Source organism: Antechinus flavipes, chromosome 1 (assembly GCF_016432865.1).
Source record: "Antechinus flavipes isolate AdamAnt ecotype Samford, QLD, Australia chromosome 1, AdamAnt_v2, whole genome shotgun sequence".
NCBI classification, from domain to species: domain Eukaryota; kingdom Metazoa; phylum Chordata; class Mammalia; order Dasyuromorphia; family Dasyuridae; genus Antechinus; species Antechinus flavipes.
The window spans coordinates 437,615,675-437,640,039 of NC_067398.1; the positions used below are offsets into that span (position 1 = coordinate 437,615,675).

The following is a 24,365-nucleotide window of genomic DNA, read 5'->3' on the forward strand; positions in this document are numbered from 1 at the left end:
GCAAATTTACAATCTTGACATTACCCTAATTCCCTGTTCTTTCTTACCCTATATAACTATTGAGGTGCCATATCTTCTCATCTCTAATTCTGGAACATCTCATATACAAGTACCCTTCTCTGTATTCACAAAGTCACCACTTTCGTCACCTCTCACTTGGCAGTATCTAATTCGTCTGTCTTCCTAAATTTTCTTCTTTTCAAACCAATTCCCCACACAACTATCAAAAGTATTTTCCCAAAACTACAGGCCTGACCATATGACTCTCCTACTCATAAAATGATTTCCAATTACCTCTAGGATAAAACATTAGTTCTTCTATTTGAGCTTTTAAAGCTGTCACAACCTAGTCTCAACCTATTTCTTCCACCTTATATATTTTCTCCCTTCCTATACTGTATTTTCAAAGTAGAATGGCTTTATTTCTGTTCCTCATACATGAGAAACTTTGGTATTAGTTGTCACTCATGCATATAATATACCCCAAGTACTTAGGCCTTTTCTTTGCTCTAAAAACCTTATGAATCAATATTTAATACAAGTGCTTTATCTTCAAAATGAATCTCCTCTATGAATACATGCTCTAAAACAAGTCCTCTTTTGTATTGATTCTCTTTTGTGCCATATGTATTACTGCCAACACTATTGGACTGTGATATAAGAGTTCAGGGGTTGTTGCTGCTATGATGATAAAAAGTTTGATGTAAAAATATTTGCAGATATTTTCTATTTTTCTTTTGAATGTTGTTCTCATTTTATTTCCGTCTTTCCATTCTTACCCATTTCATTTATTTAAAGATCCGAGAAAATAAATTTATTTCATTTTCTTCCATTTGTCCCTGCCTCATTTACTCTCAATATCCACCTTTCACCTATCTTGAAACATAATATCCATATACATCTATATTATTATTCCTCTTCCAATAGGAAGCATGGCAAATAAACAAGAAGAAATATGCAGGACAACTAAGTCCTAGAGGGAAATCAACCTTTTGGTCATAATAGAGATCAATAGTCCAATTTACAGAGCATTTTCTATGTGATAGCTATCATGACATCAACCATTAGTGAAAATATTCTCCTTTTGATATCTTGACACTATTGATTTGATTACTGCATATCACAGAAATTAAAGATGATAATAACCTCAAGGGATCTCAGAGTAGCCAATATTGAGAACAGAAGAATAATTCATTATGATATGTCGTTTTTACTCATTATTTTAGAAAAAAAAGAGGAATTGGTCCTACTTCTTTTTGTGGAATACCATATATAGCACAAGCATTATAATGGTATATAAGATCAGTTTTTATAGAAATGATGTTTATACTCTTGAACAATCTTTTTCAATATATTTTTGGCCATTGTTCCATATTTTCACTATTACTTGGGAGTTAAAAATTATTTAGATATAAGATAAGATATAAGATCAAGAGTAATCATTACTAGGTCAATATCAATATGTAGGAAGTTACCTATAGATAGATACTTGACTCTCTGTTATTTAACATTTTATCTATGATTTAGCAAAAACAATGGAATGGCCCATTAAATTTATTTATGATATTAAGTGGAAAGATATAATTAACCCAATGAATTATAGAGTCAGGACTCAAAAAATTTTTGAAAGACAAATGTCTATTTGAATTTAAGTTTAAATTCATTAAGGATAAATGTAAAATCTAATACATGGGGACAAAGATTCAACTACATAAATACAAGATGGGCTGAGACATAATTAGCATTTTTTCTGGAAAAAACGATCTGAGAGTTTTGATGGATTGAGAACTCAATAAAAGTAAATAGTATGATGTGCCAGCTCCCCTCCCATTATGCATACTAAAAATACACTTTATTTTTAGGCTGTGTTGAGAAGCATAACTTCCAGGAATAAGAAAATGATAACTCTTCTATACTCTATACCAGACACACATTATCTGGAAGTTTGTGTTCATTTCTGAGCACCATAGTTTAAGAAAGATATTAATAAATTAAAGAGTATCCAGAATAGAATAGGCAGGATGGTGAAGAGCTTTGGGCTCAAAACATTTAAAGTTTGGATGAAGGAACTGGAGAGACTCGTCCTGGAGACTCAGGACTCAGGACTCAGAGGAAGCATGAGAGTTATTTTCAGATATTTGAAAGATTACCATATGGATACAAGAACAAACATGATTTTTGGTCCTAGAGGATAAATCCAGAAGTAAAGGGTAGAACTAGAAAAGAAACAAAATTGATTTGAAATCAGGGGAGAAATTCCTCAAAAAGTAGAGCTATCTTGAAGTAGAGGGGGACACTTTGGTTCAAAAGTTTTGTCTTTTTTTTTTTTTTTTTTTTTTTTTTTGCTGAGGCAATTGGGTTTTGTGAGGCAAAGTGGCTTTGCCTATGGTCACACTGCCAGGAAATAGTGTCTGAGGCCAGATTTGAGTTCAGATCCTCCTGGGCTGGTACTATATCCACTGCACCACCTAGCTCCCCTTCAGAGGTATTTTAAATTTTTTTTTCCCAAGTAGCAAAATACTTTTGAGAAGGGACAGCATGAAAGGAAAGAAAGTTAATGTGGGAAAAACACAATTAGCAATAGTAATTGTGAAAAAATTTTCAAAGCAAGTTTTTCTGGTACAATATTATTATTGTCTGTGAAATGATGAGCAGGATGCTCTCAGGGAAAAAATCATGGAAACTCCCCCATGAATAAAGCAAAATATATCATATACAAAGTAATAGCAATGTTCTGGGATAACCAACAATATATGACTTTGTTATCCTCAATAATACAATCATCCATACCTACTCCAAAGATATGATGAAAAATCCTATCCATATCTAGAGAAGGAACTGATCAAGTCTGTATATAGAGCAAATAATTTTCTATTACTCTCTCAATTTATCTCTTTATTTTTAAGTTAATTTTTCTTGAGGGGTTTTATTTTCATTGGGGTGGAATATCTGTGTTTTCTTTCATCACTTGACTTTTATGGAAATGTTTTACATTACTTCACATGTGGTTTCTTAATTGTGAGTGGGGATAAAGGAGAGAACTTATAACTCAAAAATCTTAAAAATAAATGTAAAACAATATTTCGAATGTAACTGGGGAAAGTTTTAAATAAATATTTTTAAATTAATTTTTTCCTACAAGTATTTTTTCTCTTCCCCCCATGTTCCAGCATATTGAGAAAAAAATCCTTGTAAAAATATGTGTAGTCAAACAAAACAAATTTCCACATTAGCTATGTACAAATATGCATGTCTCATTCTGGATATTTAATTTATCACTTCACTATTAGGAGGTGAGGTCCAGGCTTCATCACGGATCCTTTGGAATAATGATTGGTGATTGCATTCATCAGTTCTTAAGTCTTTCAAAGTTATTTAGTTTTGCAATGCTGTTATTATGATATAAATTGATCTCAGTTCCAGAAAGCAATTTGGAACTACTCCAAAAGTTACTAAATTTTAACCACTAAGAGCTCAAAGAGGAAAGAGATTTATGAGTAAAAATTATAGAAGTTCTTTTCGTAGAGACAAAGCAGTAGAAACTAAGGGTGTCTTTTTTCATTGGGGAATGGTTGAACAAAATGTGGTATAGGAATATAATAGAATATTATGATATAAGAAGTAATGAGGGGATTGGTTTAAGAGAAACCTGGGAAGATTCGTATGAATTCATTGAAGGTATTCAAGCAGAGAATAGATGATCACTTTTAGGATATGTTATGGATGTTTTTGAGATGGATTGCATGGTTGTTGAATTCTCTGATTTTCTTTTAAATTTCTTTGAAATTTGACTTTCAAAACTTTCAAAATTCTGTGATTCTTTAATTTTGTCAAGTTATAGTTATGCTTATTTATCTTGTACAACAGATGCTAGTATAAAAGTTGCACTTACATTCATGGTGGTTCCTTGCCTATGCTCATCTTGAACACTCCAAATTGATATAATCAAGGGTCTCATGAAATAAAAGGGCTTGTTTTTTGCCTTTGGGCAAATGGAAAAACTGGTTTCATCAATACTTTTATTCAAAGAAAATCCAAGAATCATTCTTCCATTTATCTAGAACTATTTTATATCTTTTGGTTTCATTTATTTATTATTTAATGTCATTATGGATGAATTTTATTTCCTCTAATTATTGGACAATTATCTCACACCCAAAATTAATTATTTTATAGGGGGCATAAAGATAGTGATCATATCCCTAACAGAACTGAAAGAGGCTGTACATTAATAACTTACTCAGAAATTTTTTACCTGTATATCATGGATGTTTTCTTTAAAAAGAGAGTCAGAAGGTATTGGACATGGTGAACAATGAATGCTAACACACACACACACACACACACACACATACACAAACACAAATAGATTAATTATATTTTAGTAGAAATGAAAGACTGAGTTACCAGCATGGGGGGGGTCATCTCAGAATTAGTTATTTGTATGTAATTATACTATTGATTTGATAGAGAAAAGGTCATGATTGTATCAAATTAGAAAAAAGGAAAATTATGGGAGAAAAATCTTACATTCAACTACAATATCAAGCCAACCTTTAAAATAAACTATTAAGTTCAGTGAATTTGAAATGAATAAAAATAATGGCATTGACTCTGATTATTGAACTACTTAAATAAATGGATTATAATACTTCCTTTTTAAAAATATTTTTCATTTATTTAATATTTTATTTTTCCCCAGTTATATGTAAAACAATTTGTTCTTAGCATTTGGTTTTAACACTATGAATTCCAGATTATCTTCCTTTCTCTTTCCCTACCTTTACCTGCTATTGAGAAGGCACATGTGAAGTAATGCAAAACATTTCCACAGAGGTCACATTGCAAGAAAAAACTTAGCTCCCCTCCCACTAAAATGTCAAGAAAAATAAAGTTTTAAAAAGTATGCTTCAACTTGTATTGACACTATCAGTTCTTTCTCTGGGTATGGAAAGCATTTTCATCATTAAGTCCTTCAGAGTAGTCTTGGATCATTGTAATGCTGAGAACAGAGAAATCTATTCTTACATTCACAGCTGATCATCTCACAACATTGCTATTATTTTATGCACACCACATTTCACTTTTCATGAGCTCATGGAAGTCTTTCCATGTTTTCTGAGAGCATCCTGCTCATCCTTTTTTATAGCCCAATAAGTATTCCATCATAATCACATACCACAATTTATTTAGTCATTCCCTACTTGATGGGTATCTCTTCAATTTCCAATTCTTTGCCCTGGGAAAAAAGCTGCTATAAATATTTTTGTATATAAAAGTATTTTTCCTTTAAAAAAATCTCTTTTGGGATATCTGTCTAGTCACCCTTTGGGCATAGTTCTAAACTGCTCTACAGAATGGCTGAATCAAATCACAATTCCATCAATGATGCATTAATGTCTCCATTATCTTCAACATTGTCATTTCTCTTTTCTGGCTCATTAGCCAATTTAATAGGTCTGAGGTAGTCCCTCAGAATTGTTTTAATTTGCATTTATCTAATGTATAATAAGTTAGAGTATTTTTTTTCACATGGTTATAAATAGTTTGATTACTTCATCTGAAAACTCTTCATATCTTTTGATCATTTATCAATTAAGGAATGGCTATTATTTCTTATAAATTTTGTTCAGTTCCCTATATGTTTGAGAAATGAGGTCTTCATCAGAGAAACTTGCTTCAAAATTCTTTTCCCAATTACTATTATTAACTGAATTTTCCCATTTGTTCTATTCTCTCTCTCTCCTTTTACCCTTGCTCTCCTCAAAAGTGTTTTTCTCTGGTCTTTTCATCAGTAATCTTGAAAGTCCTTTATTTCATTAAATATCCACCTTTACCCTGGAAGGATTATACTCAATTTTTCTGGAGAAGTAGTTCGTGATTGTAATCTATCTCATTTGTTCTCCAGAATATCATATTCCAAGCTCTACAATTCTTTAATGAAGAAGCTGTTAATGTTATGTTATCCTGACTGTGTCTCCACTACACTTGAGTTCTTTCTTTTTGACAGCTTGAAATATTTTCTCCTTGACCTGGGAGTTCTGGAACTTGGCTACAATATTCCTGGGAGTTTTCATCTTGAGATCTCTTTCAAAAGGTGATTAATGGAGTCTTTCAATTTTTTATTTTACCCTCTGAGTCTAAAACAACAGACTAGTTTTCCTTGACATGTTTTGGAAAGATGATGTCTAGGCTCTTTTTTTGATTGAGGCTTTCAGGTAATCCAGTACTTTTAAAATTATCTTTCTAGATCTATTTTCCAGGTCAGAATGTTTTACTGATGAAATGTTTCGCATTGTTTTCTATTTTTTCATTAAAACTTTTGGTTTTGTTTTATTATTCTTTGATTTTTCAAAGTTATTACTTTTCATTGCTCGATTCTAATTTTTAAGGAATGGTTTTCTTCAGTGAGCTTTTGTACCTCCTTTTCTATTTGGTCAAGTTTTATTTCTAACGCATTCTTCTCCTCATTCACTTTTTGTTCTTTCTTTTATGTCATTCTCATTTTGTTCCCAATTTTTTCCTTTATTTCTCTTACCTCATTTAAAAAATCCCTTTTGAGCTTTTCCTTGGCCTGAAACCAATTCTTATTCTACTTGGAGGCTTTAGATGTAAAAGCTTTGATGCTATCTTTTTTTTTTTTTTTAGAGTATACTTTGATCTTCCTTAAGTTTCTATGATCAGAATCTTTTTTCTGTTCTTTGCTCATTTTTCCAGCCTATTATTTGACTTTCAACTCTTTGGCAAAGTGGAGGTCTGTTTCCAGGGTGGGGGGTGCAATGTCCCCAACCTTCATGGGTTTTGTGCAGCTGTTTTCAGAGATCCTTCTGGGTATCTGTAAGTTTTCAGATATTTCTAGGTGGTAGGATTCAAGAAGTGTGTTTAATTATTCTCCTTACCTGCGCTCTTCTGTGAGTGACCACAAGCACATTTTTCTGCACTAGAACTATGAGCAGGGTCCCTGATCCACTTTGACTGTGAGTTCTAGTATACTAGTGCTCCTCCTCACACTGAGATTGTGAATCAGGACTGCGACTTGGATCTGATTATGGATACAGCAACAGTCTTGCCTCAGTGTGGGTAAAGACAATTAAAATCTCCATCTGACCATCTGTTTAATCTCCTGATCATCTGTTATTCTGTAGCCATCATCTCTGCACTCCTGATTCAACATCTCCCAAGACCCACTCCTGGTTTTCTGGGACTCCCCTCTTAGTTCAACAAATCTTTCCCAATGACCTTCTAAGTCATTTATGATGTCTGTGGGCCAAGAGGTCTGGAAACTGCCAGTGCTTCCACTGATTCAGGGGCCCCAAAGCTTACTCCTGGTTTGTTGAGGCTGGGGCTGTTCTAACTCAGCCCAAGCCAGGACTACACTGCACTCCCATCCTGCTGCAATAGACCTTTCCTGATGATCTTCCAAGTTGTCTTCAGCTAGACAATTGTTTCACTCAGTCATTTATGGGTTCTGATTCTCTAAGATTTGTTTAGGGTCATTATTTAATGAATTTGGAAAGTTTGGAGGAAAGTTCAGGTAAGTCCTTGCCTTTATTCTATCATTTATCTCTGCCTTCTGACCCTGATTATTGAGATTTTTGAGGATTCTAATCAACATAAAACAAATGCTATCATAGCAAGTCAGAACCATAGAGGCCTAGAACTTGCTTCAGCCAATGATTAGCTGTTATTTCTAAGCAGAGATAAAATTCCAAAGGCAACACTAATTTAATGTATGGCTACTTATAAAATGTTATAGAAAAGATGAAAAAAGACAAGCAAGTTTAATTCACAAAAGAGCAAAAAGCATTAAGGGAAAAACGAATTTGTGTATATCTTGGCAAGAAATCTAAGTCAAATCATCCCAAATTTCATTGAAGAAATTAAAAGGAAGATAGACAAACAATGGAATAGCTAATCTAACATATAGCTATTACTTTTCATCATCAATGAGATTAGAATCACCACATTTAGACATCAATACCCAATGTATGCTGAAAATATGAAAATAGCAGTCAGAAAATTAAAGTGGGAAGGATGGCTAAACTGAATGTATATGCACACACACATATACACATATATGTAGGTAGATATATGTACATATACATATAATATATAAGTATATATATTTAATAAATATTCCATGTTGGAAGTATCAGTTTTAAAGAAATTGTTAAGTAATTTCATTTCCAAATCAGAGAAAGGAAATTTCCAAAAGAATAAAAAAAATCATGTATTTTCTTTTTTTCAAAGAAAGAATACTTGAAATGACATTAGTAATGAATGACACAATGGTTATCTTCTCCTTTCTATAATGGAAATCTTCTTTCTCCTTCCTCTCTATGAAAATGATCTATCATATAGCAATAGTATCCTTGAGAAAAGTGAGAAGACAACAGGAATATATTCAGAAATAATTCTATACAAGAGACTTTAGTCACCAAAAAGTATAAAAAATTCAAGATCTTGCTTTGTTTATTGTTGATGGAGAAAACTATTTGACTTAGTAAAAACAAAATACAGTCTTAAAGACACCAACAAGGTACTGAATGCATTAAGATAATATAAGCATCCTCTATTGATGAAACCACAAAATAACTTTATTTTATATTCCTTTGGTTACCAAATATAAATGAAAAAAAAGATATTAAAAAGACATATTTGTCAAAGGTGATTACCACTGTCATGGAAGCTAACCTGCAGACAATTCAAGTGGAAGGAGATGGCTTACCTGTGCATATTTGCTCCTATTTTTATGCTTCATTTTTTAAGGTTTTGGAATACAGCAAGTTTTTCTCATTGAGATATTTGACTACTAAAAAAAAATTGGCATAGCAACTATATAAGAAAGGCCAATTAATTAGATGAAGGTTACATGTTATCTTGAAAATCACAATTATCTAGATGACAAAGTATTGAATTAGCATGTTAGTACACATACATAAGAATAAAGGGGGCCAGAACTGGATAAGAAAATGAAGTGATTCACAATTAGAAAACTTTATATACCTTAATTTTTTTTTATTTAACAAGGAAACAACTTTCTCTTCCATATTCCCCTTTCATTGTGGGGAAGTGTTATAATTAATATGTATAGTCAAATAATATAAATTCTTACAATATTATTTTATCACATTCATAAATCATAACTTGTTTATCTGTTCCCCAAGTGATGGACACCCCCATCAATTTCCAGTTCTTTGCAACTGCAAAATAGTTATTTTTGCACATATTAGTCCTTTTTTCCCCCTTTCTTTTATCTTTTTGGTAGAATAAGCAACAATTTAATGACTTTTGTATGTAATTCCACATTGCTTTTCAAAATGGCTGGGCAAATTCATAGTTTAACCAACAGTCAATTAATGTAGTACTAGCAATGATGTCAAGCTAATTCCTGTTGTCAAGACACATTTTAATGCCAATACTTTTGGGCTGTTTCTATATAGTTGTAAATAAAAAAACACAGAATCTCAAATGAATCAAAATGCTAGCTAATACAAGGCTGCATGAAAACATATAGTGGGTATAAGTAGATTCAAGTATATTTACTAAGGTATGTACAAAAAGTGTCACAAAAGCAATGTTGTTCTGGTGCATGTTTCACAATAAGTTCTTAGCGGATGAGGAGAATGTCGATATATTTATACCACATACTTTTAAATTTTAGCTACATTATTAACACTTTCCCTAACTTCTCAAGTTGCTATCAACAAAACAATAACTCAATTTCTGATTAATATCATTTGCCAATTTCCAAGGAGCAAATACTCGCATTGAAAATTTAACAATTGTCTTTTTCATTCTTCTTTACTGACTCGTCACCCATATAATACTCTTAATTATGCATGTTCCCCAATAATTGCCCTATGACTTCTTATCTTTTCTCTCACTTGGTGACTATATGAGCTCATGGTTATTTTAATTTTCATCTCTATAAAGACAATTCCTAGATCTTTATATCTAGATTTAGTCTTCCATCACCAATCACCTATTGGAAATTTCGAACTGATACATTTATATAAATAATGCATCTAAAATTCAACAGGTTCAAAATGATATCTACCCTTCTTCCAAAATTTCCTATTGCAGTCAAGAACATTATCATCTTTTCAATTGCCAAGTTTACAACCTTGGCTATTATCTTCAACTTCTGGCTCTCTTTCTTCTCATCTATCCAAGTAGTCACCAAATCTATTCTCTGTAGCATAATTTAGATATTTTCATTTCTTCCCATTCACACAACTATTACTCTAGTTTAGGTCTTTAATCCCTCACACTGAGACAATTGTAATAGTCTACTTATTAGTCCCATGCCTCAAGCACCACCATCCCCACTCCATTTCTGTTCTCCCTATATCTTAGTAGTCAAAATTATTTTCCTGATATGTAGATCCTCTCCCAACAATACATTATAATGGCTCCCTCACAAGAATGCATGAATGAGCGTTGGTCTGAATCCATGAGGTGGGAATGGAAACACATAAATGAAATCATGAATATATTTGAAATCCCAATGTTTATGGTTACATGGTGCTTTTCTCCACCTCGAATGCCTCTATAAAATACACTTTGAGGTTCCTTTCACTTGCTATAGATCAAACTATTAGAATGGTCAGATTTAGATCACTTGATCCTTTAAAGTAGGTAATTTCCCATGGTGTCACATCTCAAAGGAGATATTGGAATTTTTTTATGGTTCATATGAAATTAGAGTCAACATTAAGATTGGTTTTCATAGACCATTGTTTCTTCATTATTTTTCTATGAATCACTGAGAAAATGATTGGGATACTGGGTATCCCAAGCCCATAAAGAGTAAGTTGTAAGGAAAAAGGTACCTTCAGATTATGACTAACAACAAAGAAAAGGCAATATTTTGGGATTATAGGTTTAGTCAGGAATCTGGCAGCTGAGTCAAATGTTATGGCCATAGCACAATTCAATGTTTGTATTCCACTCAATTGTAAAGATTTTTTTTCTCTCTAGATTTTGATTTAATTGAGTTAGGGAACTCCAAAATGAGATAACTGCTTCTATCAATTCAAATCAATGACTGTTCTGCAACTTACATTCTTACAAAGTTATATTGCATGGAGTCACTGAGAGATTAAGTGACATAGTCAGATATGTTTGAGTTAGGACTTCAATTCAAGTTATTTTGATCCCAGGACTAGTTCCTTCTATTACTCCATACTGAAGCATGAAGAGTGTTTTTTATTCCTGGGGTGCAGAAAGATGAATTTTTGAAATTTTTATTTTCCTTTTCTTTCCACCTAATATTCATAAATGGCTATGACCTCTTTGAACTTTAAACACTTCTAAGAAGCTAACACAATTCCAAGTACAGAATTTTGATTTAAAAGTCTTTGGTAATGGCTAAGATTCTTAATTGTAATTCAGTTAGTGTTCTCCATCTCAGAGAAATGCACTGCTTCCTGGGACAAATGTTATTTCTAGGTTTTTAATCTACTTGGGGGACCCTGTATGGTCCACCCATTGCCAATCTCCAGGAAAGCTTTGCCTGAGAGTCAGCAGCTTTTCTTTGATTTACTATAAAGAATTAGCTGTTTATTTCAGTCTTTGGCTTATTGTTTCATTCATTCAACAATTATGCAGTTGACTGACTAATGCCATATTTGCAAAGAACTATGCTATGTCCTATGAAAAGAATCAAAGAAGTATTCATAGAACCTTAGAGTTGAAAGAGGCCTCCAGGGTTATCTAATGCCATCCATACCCTAATAATGAATCCTGTCTACTTAATTCCTGACAATTAGCAAACAAAATGACCCCTGTAATCCTTAGTCCTATTATGCTAGCTCTCCTTCACCTGGAAACTTCCAGAAATAAGAATCTCAATTTCCCTTACCTCTCCTCTCATTCCATCCAAGTTACTGTGTAAGAGATAAAGTTTTTGTTCTCAAGAACATAATAATATAATAGGAGAGATGTCAGGCTATAAATAATCATAATCTAAATAATAGATCATTGGGATGAATATTTACAAAATTATAAATTGCCCATATTAACAGAAGAGGAAATAAATTACTTAAATAGTCACATTTTAGAAAAAAGAAATTGAACAAGCCATTAATGAACTCCCTAAGAAAAAAATCTCCTGGGCCAGATGGACTCACTAGTGAATTCTACCGAACATTTAATGAACAATTAATTCCAATATCATGTAAATTATTTGGAAAAATAGATAAAGAAGGAGTTCTGTAAAATTCCTTCTTGACACAAATAAAGTACTGATACTTAAGCCAGGAAAAGCCAAAACAGAGAAAGAAAATTACAGGCCAATCTCCCTAATGAATATTGATGCAATTTTTTTAAATAAAATATTAGCATAGATTACAGCAACTTATCAGCAGAATAATACATTATAAAAAAGTGAGATTTATACCAGGAATGCAGGGCTGATTCAATAACAGGAAAACTATTATCATAATCGACCATGTCAATAACAAAACTAAAAGAAATCCTGTGATAATCTCAATAGATGCAGAAAAATCTTTTGACAAAATATAGCATCCATTCCTATTAAAACACTTGAGAGAATAGGGATAAAGGGAGCTTTCCTTAAAATAACAAGCAGTATCTATTTAAAACCAATAGCAAACATTATTTGTAATGGAAAGGAGCTGGATGCATTCTCAATAATATCAGGGGTGAAACAAGGATGCCCGTTATCAACACTGTTATTCAACATTACACTAGAAATGTTGACCTTAGTGACAAGAAAAGAAAAAAGAAATTAAAGGAATCAGAACAGCTCGTGAGGAAAAAAACTATCACTGTTTGCATATGATATGATGATATACTTAGAGAATCCTAGAAAATCATCCAATAATCTATTGAAAACAATCAACAGCATTAACAAAGTTGCAGGATATAAAATAAACTTGCACAAATCACCAGCATTTCTATATAATACTGACAAAGTCCATCAGCAAGAGAAAAAAGAGAAATTCCATTTAAAATAACTATAGACGAAATAAATTTTAAAAACTATTGGCAAAATAAAAAAATGCCAAGAGAAATCCAAGAACCATGTGAACTCAATTGTAAAACACTTCTCACACAAATAAAGTCAGATCTAAACAATTGGAAAATATCAATTGCTCATGGATAGTTTGAGCTAATATAATCAAAATGACAATTCTGCCTAAATTGGTCTATTTGTTCAGTATCATATCAAACTGCCAAAAAATTATTTTATAGAATGGAAAAAATAATAACAAAATTCATCTGGAAGAACAAAAAATCAAAATATCAAGGGATTAATGAAAAAAACACAAAGGATGTTTATATTATAAAGGAGCAGTTGTCAAAACCATTTGGTATTGGCTAAAAAATATAATGATGGATCAATGGAATAGATTAGACCCACATGACATAATAATCAAGGCCTATAGTAATCTAATATTTGCTAAACCCTCAAAATCCAATTTCAGGATTAAGAACTTACTACTTGACAAAAACTTCTGGGAAAACTAGAAAATATGTCAAAAACCTAGTATGGACTTACATCTCACATCCCATAACAAAACAAGGTCAAAATGGGTACATGATTTGGGCATAAAGGATGATAGCATAAACAAATTAGGAGAGCAAGGAATAATTTACTTATCAGATCTTTGGAGAAGGGAGAAATTTATGATCAAAGAAGAACTAGAGAACATTATAAAAATCAAAATGGACAACTTTAATTATATTAAATTAAAAAGGTTTTGCTCAAACAAAATAAACAGAAACAAGATTTAAAGGGAAATACAAAGCTGGGGGGAGGGGCATCTTTATAGCCAGTGTTTTTGATAAAGGCCTCTTTATAAAGAACTGTGTCAAATTTATAAGCATACAAGTCATTCCCCAATTGATAAATGGTCAAAGAATATAAACAGACAATTTTCAAATGATGAAATTAAAGCCATCTATAGTCACATACAAAAATGCTCTGAATCGCTATTGATTAGGGAAATGCAAATTAAAGCAACTCTGAGGTATCATCTCATACCACTCAGATTGACTAAATTGACAGGAAAGATAATGATGAATATTGTAGGGGATATCGGAAAACTGGGACACGGATACATTGCTGGTGGAACTGTGAACAGATCCAACCATTCTGGAGAGCAATCTGGAATTATGCTCAAAAAGTTATCAAACTGCATAACCTTTGATCCAGCAGTATTTCTATTGGGCTTATATCACAAAGAAATCTTAAAGAAGGGAAAGGGACCCACATGTGCAAAAATATTTGTAGCAACAAAGTTTGTAGTAACAAAGAATTGGAAAATGAGCAGATGTCCATCAATTGGGGAATGACTTAATAAGCTATGGTATATGAAGATAATAGAATATTAAAATGATGAACAAATTGATTTTGGAAAGACCTGGAAAGATTTACATGAACTTATGCTGAGCAAAACAAACAGAACCAGAAATATATTGTACACAGTAACAGTAAGAATGTACAATGATGAACTATGAAAGTCTAAATTCTTCTCAGTAGATTAGTGATCACTAACAATCTTAATAGACTTTGGACAGAAAATGTCATTTGCATCCAGAAAAAAAAATTATGGAGATTAAATGTAAATCAATACATGCTATGTTCACTTCTTTTTTCTGAATTTTTAAAATCTATCCCATGGGTTTTCACTTTTGTTCTGATTTTTCTCTTCCAACATGATACATAAAGCACTACATATTAAAATTAATTAATTTAAAAAGATAATCGAGAATTTTAAAAAAATAAATAAATAATAAACAATTGGGCTCTTTGCTATAGAATGAAATCCTATAGGAGGAACCTTTTGTTGAAATTGTGAGTCAAATTAGAATAGTAAAAAATTCCTTTTATGGATTGGATTGTTGTTGTTTTGAGAACACTATTTCATTAAGGGAAGATTGATATTGAATAAAATATGAGTGAGTCTAAAATACTAATATCTAATGTTTAGTGACAAAATGGTTTCAAAGGAGAGAGAACACTGAACCAAAAGTCAGGAGAACTGGACTAGAATCCCATGAGATAGAATCTGTTCCCCAATTCCCTCTTTGGGAGACTACTGTTGGTTGGCCCATTTGATGCCAGGAAATCCAGGCAATAGTGTGACAACAGAGGCTTCCTAGCCCCTTCTTTCTCCTGTACTCAATAGCTGTATGATTATAAGCAAGTCTCCAGGCTTCTATTTTCTCATCTTTAAATTGTCTCCAAAGTACTCTCCAACCTTGTCCTATTGCGATTCTAACTCTAAGGCAAGGAAGGCAATGTTGTTAGTATTTGTATACTCTACATGCTAAAGGAGGTCAGAGATTTCCAAATAGTATAGTTAGGGAAGTGTTTGTGAAAGAGTTAGAACTCATCAAGGAAAATAGATTGTTTTACAAAGGAGAAAACTAAAATCCAGGAAGTTTATAGGATTTGTATTCTGGTCTTTTCACTTCCAGGCTCAGGTTCTTCCAATTATAGCATACTATTTTTAAGCTTTGAACTTACCTTCAGCAAGTTACTTTATATTCTTCTACCCTTGCACTTTGACTCATACTGTTCTTTTCATATGATATCTACACTCTCTGTAAAAATTTTTTTTTATAAATCTTAAAGTGGTTATTATTATTTTCACATCCCTATATATTGAAAACTTAGTCATCCTTAAATCCATGACCCTCCTATCCCCTATCTCAAAATTATGGCAAATAACTTAAACTCCTTTTTTACTGAAACTGAAGCCATCCAATGTGAGATCCTATAACTACTTTCATCCACCTCAAGTCTTAGCAGCAGCTTCACTCATTTTTTCCTTCTTCATTCCTGATTTAATAGTCTGTGGAGAATATAAATGAAGCAGCAAAGTCCTGTAGGAAGCTGCAAGGTATGTGATTAAATGCATGAATGAGGGATATTTATTTCCCTGGGATGAAAATCTTTATGATAACTAGATCCTATCACAGGCCAATATCTTTGTCCTATATGGAAATATAATTGGTATATTATATTTACTACCCCCATTGTCTGCCCACTCTGCCTGCCTAGAAAATGTGAGTTATGTCAACAACTCCTTCCTTCCCCAATGAATAATACTCTCAGTACTTTCTAACCTTTCTCTACCACACATATTTTGGTGAGGGGTAGAATTATCATAATGGAAAGAGATTTGGCTTACTCTTTCTTCCTTTGTACCAAATTCTTGAATATGGGGAATCAGGATCTAGTGTCACCACATGCCTCCAAAGAGATTTCACTTATCCTCTCCCTTACTAACAATTGTATGCCTTGAACTTCAACTGGAATACTATCTTTTTCTAAACTATTAAGGGTTTTCTAAACTATTAAGAATTTAGATATGAATTTAACCAAGTTTTTTTTTTCTTTTCATTTTTTTCTTTAAGAATTTAGGTGGATTTTTTATTTAAAAAAAAAAACACAAATCCCTTTCTAGAGAAAAAATTAGATTGTGGGTGGGATTTTTTTGTGTGTTAGATGAATGAATGAGCAATGCTGTAAAGTAGAGACCTTTCATCTCCTGGTCCTGACACTGCCTTTCCTCATTGGATGTTAGCAGCAGTCACATGTCCAGAGCATCTTTGAAAAGATACCATTGAAACTGTGGCAATTCATTCCTACCTTTCATTGAGAAGTGTAGCTGACTTTCTTTTGCCAGGGTCACCATTTAGTGTCCAGTAGATCCAGCACCATGTCTAACAGATTTCTGGGAACCTGGAAATTGGTCTCCAGTGAAAACTTTGAGGATTACATGAAAGCTCTAGGTAAGAAATGATTTTTTAAAAAATAATTCTGTTCAAAAAAAATTCTGTTTGAGAAAATCCTTCTTGAGAACATAAAATCACCTACTCTCTCATTCTGTGGAAGGATTCAGATATTTGTGTGTTTAGTGGAAGGGAGAAAAGGTATAATTGAAATGGAAAATATAAACCTTGGTATAATAGTTTACTAACTTAGTTCTTTGTTCATCCTTTTAAATTTTAACTTTTTTTAATAAAGGGGAAACTTTTAAAAGCTTTGTCAACCTATTCATCTTCTATTCTCATTTATCACTTGTTTTCTAGAGACCACCATACTCCAGATGAGAAAGAATGGAAACAGAATATAGAATGGTCCCAAATTGAAGAGTCTGGTGTTTAACCATAGCATGTTCACTAAGTTAGCTTGATTTTGTTGGTATATTCTCTCTTATTCAGAAATGAAATTTTATAGTGGAATTCTTCTTGATTATTACTGATCACAGCAGAGTAATTTTCTTTGTCCCTCCCATTGAATATCATATCATTGTCTGAACAAATTGAGGCTTTCTTTGGTTAGCTAATTCCAGAGTGACCACAAGAAAGAGATAAGGAGAAATAAGAATGGAGATGATGATATAGAAGTAGAGAATGCTAAAGGAGCAGTGAATCTGTCTTCATTGGCTCTGATGTCTACCTTCTTAAAGGTGGATGTTAAAATCAATGGCAGACTATCTATCCTATAAGCTTATGTATGGATTTTTCACTTAGGATAAAATAATAAGTAAAGATGAGATTTTTATTCATTATTCAATGGCTAGCACACTTAATATAAAAGATTTTTTACTTGTTGTTCACTTCTAATTGCAAACCCAATTGTTTCATGGAATCATAAATTATAACAGAAAAATACTATAAAGATCATTTAGTCTATTTGCTTCATTTCAGTCATATTAGAGATGGAAACCAATTGGTCACTGTTCATTATAACTTTATAATACTGAGAGAAAAATTTTTGATCTACTTACTTGATATTTAAATCTTGAGGATACTCACTAGTTTAAGAAAAAAAATGTTCATACTGGTAGAGCAATGATGTCAAGGTGATGAATTGCAGCTGTAGGAATCTTAGAGTTATCAACATAGAGAACAGCTATTAACTCCAGCTGATATAGTATACCAGGGATTTGAAAATGATCATCCTGGCACAGCATGGACCACCCCTAATCACTTACACATCAACTTTTCTGTGACTGTGAATCTTTAGTTTTATAGTGAAAATCAATGAGAAAATAAGATTTACTTTACTAAAAGTCTTACAGTCAATTTTCCTAAGACATAGTTCTACTATGTCCCCATTCATTATCCTTTTAACTTTCTGGATCAAAGTGCCTCTCTCTGACTCTATGTGTTGTCTTCAGGGATTGCCTTTGTTTTTATATTCCAATCACAATAACTTAGCAAGACGTTTGTCATGAAGCATGTAATTAATGCTTTTTTTATTTTTTCCTATTTTCCTTTCTTCCTTCCAGAAAGAAAAAAAGGGATACATGAAGAGCTACAAGAAATAGTTAGAAAAGATTCTAACTCTAGTTCTCTTGCCTTTCTGATGTATCTTCTCTCATTCTTATTCCTCCTTTTATCCTTTAACTGTTTGATTCTTCCCAAATTTGGTTCTTGGATTTCTATTCTCTTGTTATAGTTTCTCTTCTGAAAAAATTCACAATTCTAATAACCTCTCTGATTGGCTGTGTGATCTGCTTTGGCCACTGAGTGATTCTGAGTCGCAATTTCCTTATCAATAAAATAAATTTCTTTATCACATGTTAGAAAAGATGATATCTCAAATTCCTTCCAGCTTTAACATCCTGAATCCTTACCTATATTAAGCCTTCTCTTCCTCCTGTCAAATAATTTTTCCTCTACCCCTTTTGAACTTCATTCTAGTTATTCCCACCATTGTTGTTAATTAAGATCACTTTGTAATCTTAGATTTTTATATCCTAGTAAAGAGGATTTTATGTAGTAAAGAGTTTTATGTTTATATAGCATTATATAGTATAATATAGCATTATATAGTTTATATAGTGGTACTGTAAAAAAATCTATACCAGATATGCTATAGGTATGAGGGTTTTTAAATTTCTTGATTGTCCTTTCATATAACCCTAAATATTGTAAGACATAATAATTAGCAGTAATAATGCCCAGTAAACTATATTCGTGTAGCTCTTTAGGGTTTGCAAATTATTTTTATACATTATCTCATTTGAAATAATAACCATGTGAAGTGATAATATATGCATTATTATCCTTATTTTTAAATATAAAAAACTGAGGTTCAGAAAGCTTCATATTCACATAGCTATAAGGTATTGGAGGTTGGATTTGAATTTATATTTGCCTGATTTCAAATCTAGAACTCTACATATTTCTATGAATTTGGTTAGCTTTTTCCATCTCTACGTACCTCAGTGTTTCTGATTATTATATTCTTTATTAGAGAAAGTACTTTATACAAATTGGACAATAAATGGTTGTTGAAGCAATGAAATAATTAAGAATCTATAATTCAAATAATAGGGTTTAGGACAGGTTTCTTTACCTGGATTTATCACTCATGGTTTTTTTTTTCTCTTTTTGGGAAAGAGAAATATTGAAGAGCACTAATTAATGTGAACATAGCCCAGAATTTTTTAAAACTTAGAATGCTTCTTACTTATTGTACTGAATTGTATATTTTTTATTCTTAAGAGTTTTGAAGCTAAGTAGTCTTCTCTATTCTGTGGAGGCTCAATTCATTCCTGAAAATTGAATTTTACTGAAGGGATAGGAAAAAAAATCCACAGAAATGATTTCCCTTTAGGCAGGAAGATTTCTTCTTTGACAATGTTATGGTTTATGTCTAATCTATACCAGTGGCACCATGGAAACATTCATAAAAGAACAAGATAGTGTGATTAAAAGCCTTCTCTTTTGAAAGAGCAAATATTCATACTGACAAAATAATTCTAACTCTGTCCAATTTTCAGGAGTGGGTTTAGCTACCAGAAAACTGGCAGTTATGGCAAAACCCCATGTGACCATCAGCATGAAGAATGATGTTATAACCATCCGGACTCAAAGTGCCTTAAACAGCTCAGAAATTTCTTTTAAACTGGGCCGTGAATTCGAAGAAATCACCCCTGATAACAGGAAAACAAAGGTGAGAGATTAACTTTTTTTCTACTGTGTTCCTTATCTACCGAAGGATAGACAACAAGATCATGTCTCCTTCCTGTTATCCATACTAATTATTTTACAATTCATCCATAGGGAAGTCTTCATTTTGCTCAAACACCATATCTTAGGTGCCTTATCCTGTGACAATGACTTGGTACAGAATAAATTTCTTCTTTGTTTAGCTTGATTCCAGGCAAGCTGCTTATGTGATTTTGTCTTTGCAGACTACAATAACCTTAGATAAAGGAGTGCTGAATCAAGTCCAGAAATGGGAAGACAAAGAGACTACAATAAAGAGAAGTTTGGTGGATGGAAAAATGATGGTGGTAAGGGTCTTTTCTTATCCCTAAATACTGAAAAAATGGAATTGATAATGATGGCATGTTAGCCATATGATATCAAAGACCTGTAATTTCATTGGGACTGGATTTCCCTTCACTATCTCAAATTTTGTTCAACTAAAGGCTTTAGCTCTTAAAGAATTTCCTCATGCTTAGAAATAACAGGTTATTTGTACAGAGTTCATGTTAGAGGCAGAATTTGAACTCTGATTTTCCTGTCTCCAAAATAAGCACTCTCTTTTCTATGTTATATTGTTGTTCCTTTAGTTATTTGTTTATCAAAATACATTTTCTCTGAATTATAAAAAGGAAAGATCCAGTACAAAGAAGTAAGAACAAAGTTAAATATTAAAATATAGTTGTTTGACAAGTTTCCTTCCAAATTTGAAGTTCTCTAATCTATTACAAAGTAATGTGAGCACAGATAAATCTCTCTAATTTGGGCTTATGGAGAGGAAGATGATGATGAATTAATAAAAAGTCTGAGTTGTAGAACATTTTAAAAGAAATATAACTTTTTTCACTTTCAAGGATACTTCATATTCTATTACAGAGGTTAATAAAATGCTGGCCAGTTGAGGTCACTGGAGATCTATTATAATGACTAGATAAGACTAATGAAATAGGCCAGACTAGATGGTTCATAAAATCCCATCCAACCAGAAGATTCTGTGATTTTATGATCAGAGATTATTTTAAATATCAAATGTTAATGTGTTCTTTTTGTTCTTTTAATTTCATTAACTATAGGAAAACTTGTTTACAATATTCATTTGTTTTGTAAACTCTTTTCAGCAGTTTTCCATTTCCAAACCTAATGGTCTATTCTTAATACTGTTTGATCACACTGTAGCATTTGACAACAGGATCATCCTCTCCTTTATGATAATGTCTTCTCTCGACCTCCATGACACTGACTTCTACTTCTTTAACTAGTCATTTTGTGTTTCCTTTTTAGCTTTGCTTCTATGTTTTTGGCCCTTTTCATCTTCTTTTTTTTTCCCTCTCTATACAGTCTCTTTCCTTTGACCAATTACTCTAACCCTGGATTCAATAGACTATCCATATAGATTCTCCTAAATTGACAGATTAATGCATGGTCATACCTATAGAGGGCCACAGATACGGGGGTAACTCTGGGTAAGGTATAAAACCCGTCAGCCCAGAGGAAACTTGCTAACAATATCTGATTTGGCTCCTCATTTCCCTTTGGTCCCCATCTCCCTTCCTGGAAATCAAGGATCATCTGTGATCTGCTTGAAGCAAGGGATACTTACTGGGTGCTTATAATTAACACTACTCAGTGTGATTGATGAGATAATGGTTCTCTAGTTCATATATACTTAGTGTGCTATAATGATGTAATCATTCTAATTGGCACATACTTACTGTGCTGTAATGATGTAATCATATTGAGGTATTTAGGGGCTGAGAAGATTGGAAACAGAGACTTCATCCTTGATCATCATCCTGGTGGCTCTCCTGCCTCCTTCACTCTTCCATTAAGATCAAGATTGTTCCCAAAATCTTCCAGAGAGCTAGTCTAGACACTACATTTTGGCGCCCGAACAGGGACCTCCAGAAGGATACTACAATTTGGTGCTGGGTCTCATTGCTGACATACTAATCTTTTTAAATTACATCTTTGATCAGGTCAACCCACTATTTTAGGGCATTCAGTGTCTCCCAACTGCCTACCAAACAAACCTCACATTTTTTCCTTGGCCTGTCATTTAAGACCTTCCACAATCTGGCCTATATTCTTCCTTTCCACTATAATACTCTTTTAATTATATTAATTCATTGAAACTACACCTATCTTTCAAGGTTTGTCTTACTTCATGAAAATTTTTTGCTAGTGCACTTCCTTTACCAAATATTATATGGTAGTCTCAGGATAATAGATTTAATGTTCAAAAGGGATCTTAGAGGTCAATTAGCCCAGACTTGTAGTTTTTTTAACAAGTGAGGAAACTGAGGGGCAGCTAGATGGCACAGTGGATAAAGCCCTGGCCCTGCAGGTAGGAGGAAAACATCTAGAGAGATTTAGTGACCTAAGGCCACATAATTAGTAAATAATGGAGCTTAGATTTAAACCCAGAAGCTTTGATTTCAAATCCAAGGTTTTCCTACTTTGTCATGATGCTTTTGAATTCTTACAGAATTCTCTTGTCAATAATTGTGTTATCTTATGTTTCCTAGTAGATTTTAAACTCCCTCAAGGGAACTACATTCCTATTTATATGACCCAGGGCATCAACATAGTATTTTATACAAAGGAATAGCTCAAGAAATATTTATTGACTAAACAAATCAATTGAAGATAAATTTCAACTCAGATCAAATATTTTAAATCTAAATGGCTGATTTCAGTCATATTTACTCTTTTCTGCCATTTAAATTTGAACCTAGGTTTTAAAAACATCTATATTTGACTACTAACAATCTATGATTTGGTCTGAAATTTGGAAACTTAATCTGTAGTGTCTGGACTAGCTTTCTGGAGAATCTCTGGAAAGATGGAGATGTGGTAAAGTCAAGAGAGCTACCACAAGCATGGTCAAGGATGGAGTCTGGAGTCTGGAGTCTTCTCTGTGTCTGTGTCTGAGTCTCTGAGTTTGAGATTGAGCTCGAGCACACACACTCTTCTCTCTAGTCCTCTCAGCCCTTAAATACCTTACTATGATTACATCACTACAGCACACTGAGCATGTGCCAACTGTAGAAACACTACATCACCATATCACACTAGATACAAGTGAATAAAAGAACCATTACCTCATCAATCACACTGAGTAAACACCCTACTGTAAGTATCCTTACTTCAAGTAGAACACAGGTGGGCACGTTCTCCTGATGCTTCAGGAAAAGAAACATCAAGGGAAATGGGGAGCCAAAACAGATATTGTCAGCAGGTTTCCTCTGGGCTAATGAGTTCCCCCACTATCTGTGGCCCTCTACATTAATCCATCTCTTTTCTTCTCTAGGAATGCAGGATGAAAGGAGTTATTTGCACTAGAATCTATGAGAAAGCATCATAAAGACACTCCATCTCCTCACTCAGATATGTGGAAAATCAGGTTAGATCCATAAACCTAGCCTGTTGCTGCTGCTTTTTTGCTCTTTTTATTTGTACCTGTCAGGAAAAGGATTAAACTGTGGCATTGTATTTAAAAGCTGGATTTTAACTAATTTAAACTGTCATGGTCATTAAAATCAAAGCAAAACATTATGTGGGTATATTCATACCCACTAGTAGCTCTAGTTAGGCTTAAAGAGTTGAGTATATCACTATACTTGGAAACTCTTGTTCTTACATATGATTTCTGTGATAGATTAGGAATTATGCCAATCATCAAGATTTCAATTAAAATATAGTTTAGGTCATATAGTTGTTAGGAGTATGCAGTTGGTTGAATACCAAGTACCAGTATAACTTTGAGTTCCTCTTAAGTGGTTTCTAAGAGCTGTCTTAATTTCCAAATGTCAAAAAACAAACAAACCCTAAAACAAAAAATAGTCTAGATTTCAAAAACTAATCTAGATAGCAAATAAATCTGGTTCAATCACAGGATTAAAAAATACAATTTGTGTCTTTAGATTCAGAGACTCCAGGTCTTTATCATCTAAACAGATGAGATTTGTGCAATAAATCAAGTTCTCCAAAGCAACTAAGTAATAGTTAATTACTTCATAATTAATGGTAGTTAATTAATCCTAATATCAACTCCCTTTGACAACTAATTTATGTTGGAAATTTGAATAAATTCATTAGAATTTCAGGAAGTCCTTAATAAATGCTTTAAAACATTCAAAGTATTGTTATTTCAGTAGTGTGTTAATCCCTTCACCAGTGTAGTCAATTGAATTTATTGCATAGTTCCCATCCTTCTCATCTTGGGTAATCTCAAAACTAAGATAGGTTCATCCTCCAAGTGATAAATATGTAACCTGCTCGTAACCTTGCAGCTTCTTAGGACCTGTCAGACCTTGTGTTTTGAGAAACCAAGGTGATCTGTATGAAGTTTAGTGGAGGAGTAAAACATACAATTTCTT

At 32.8% G+C, this 24,365-nt stretch overlaps 1 protein-coding gene across 1 annotated transcript; it reads left to right on the forward strand.

The window, feature by feature from the left end:
• The first annotated feature begins 16,700 nt into the window (after window positions 1–16,700).
• Window positions 16,701–23,350, forward strand: LOC127562586 (myelin P2 protein-like). The gene is made up of 4 exons (XM_051998472.1): window positions 16,701–16,773; window positions 19,779–19,951; window positions 20,151–20,294; window positions 23,297–23,350. Exons 1-4 carry the CDS (start codon window positions 16,701–16,703, stop codon window positions 23,348–23,350), a joined length of 444 nt encoding a protein of 147 aa, XP_051854432.1.
• Window positions 23,351–24,365: the final 1,015 nt, after the last annotated feature.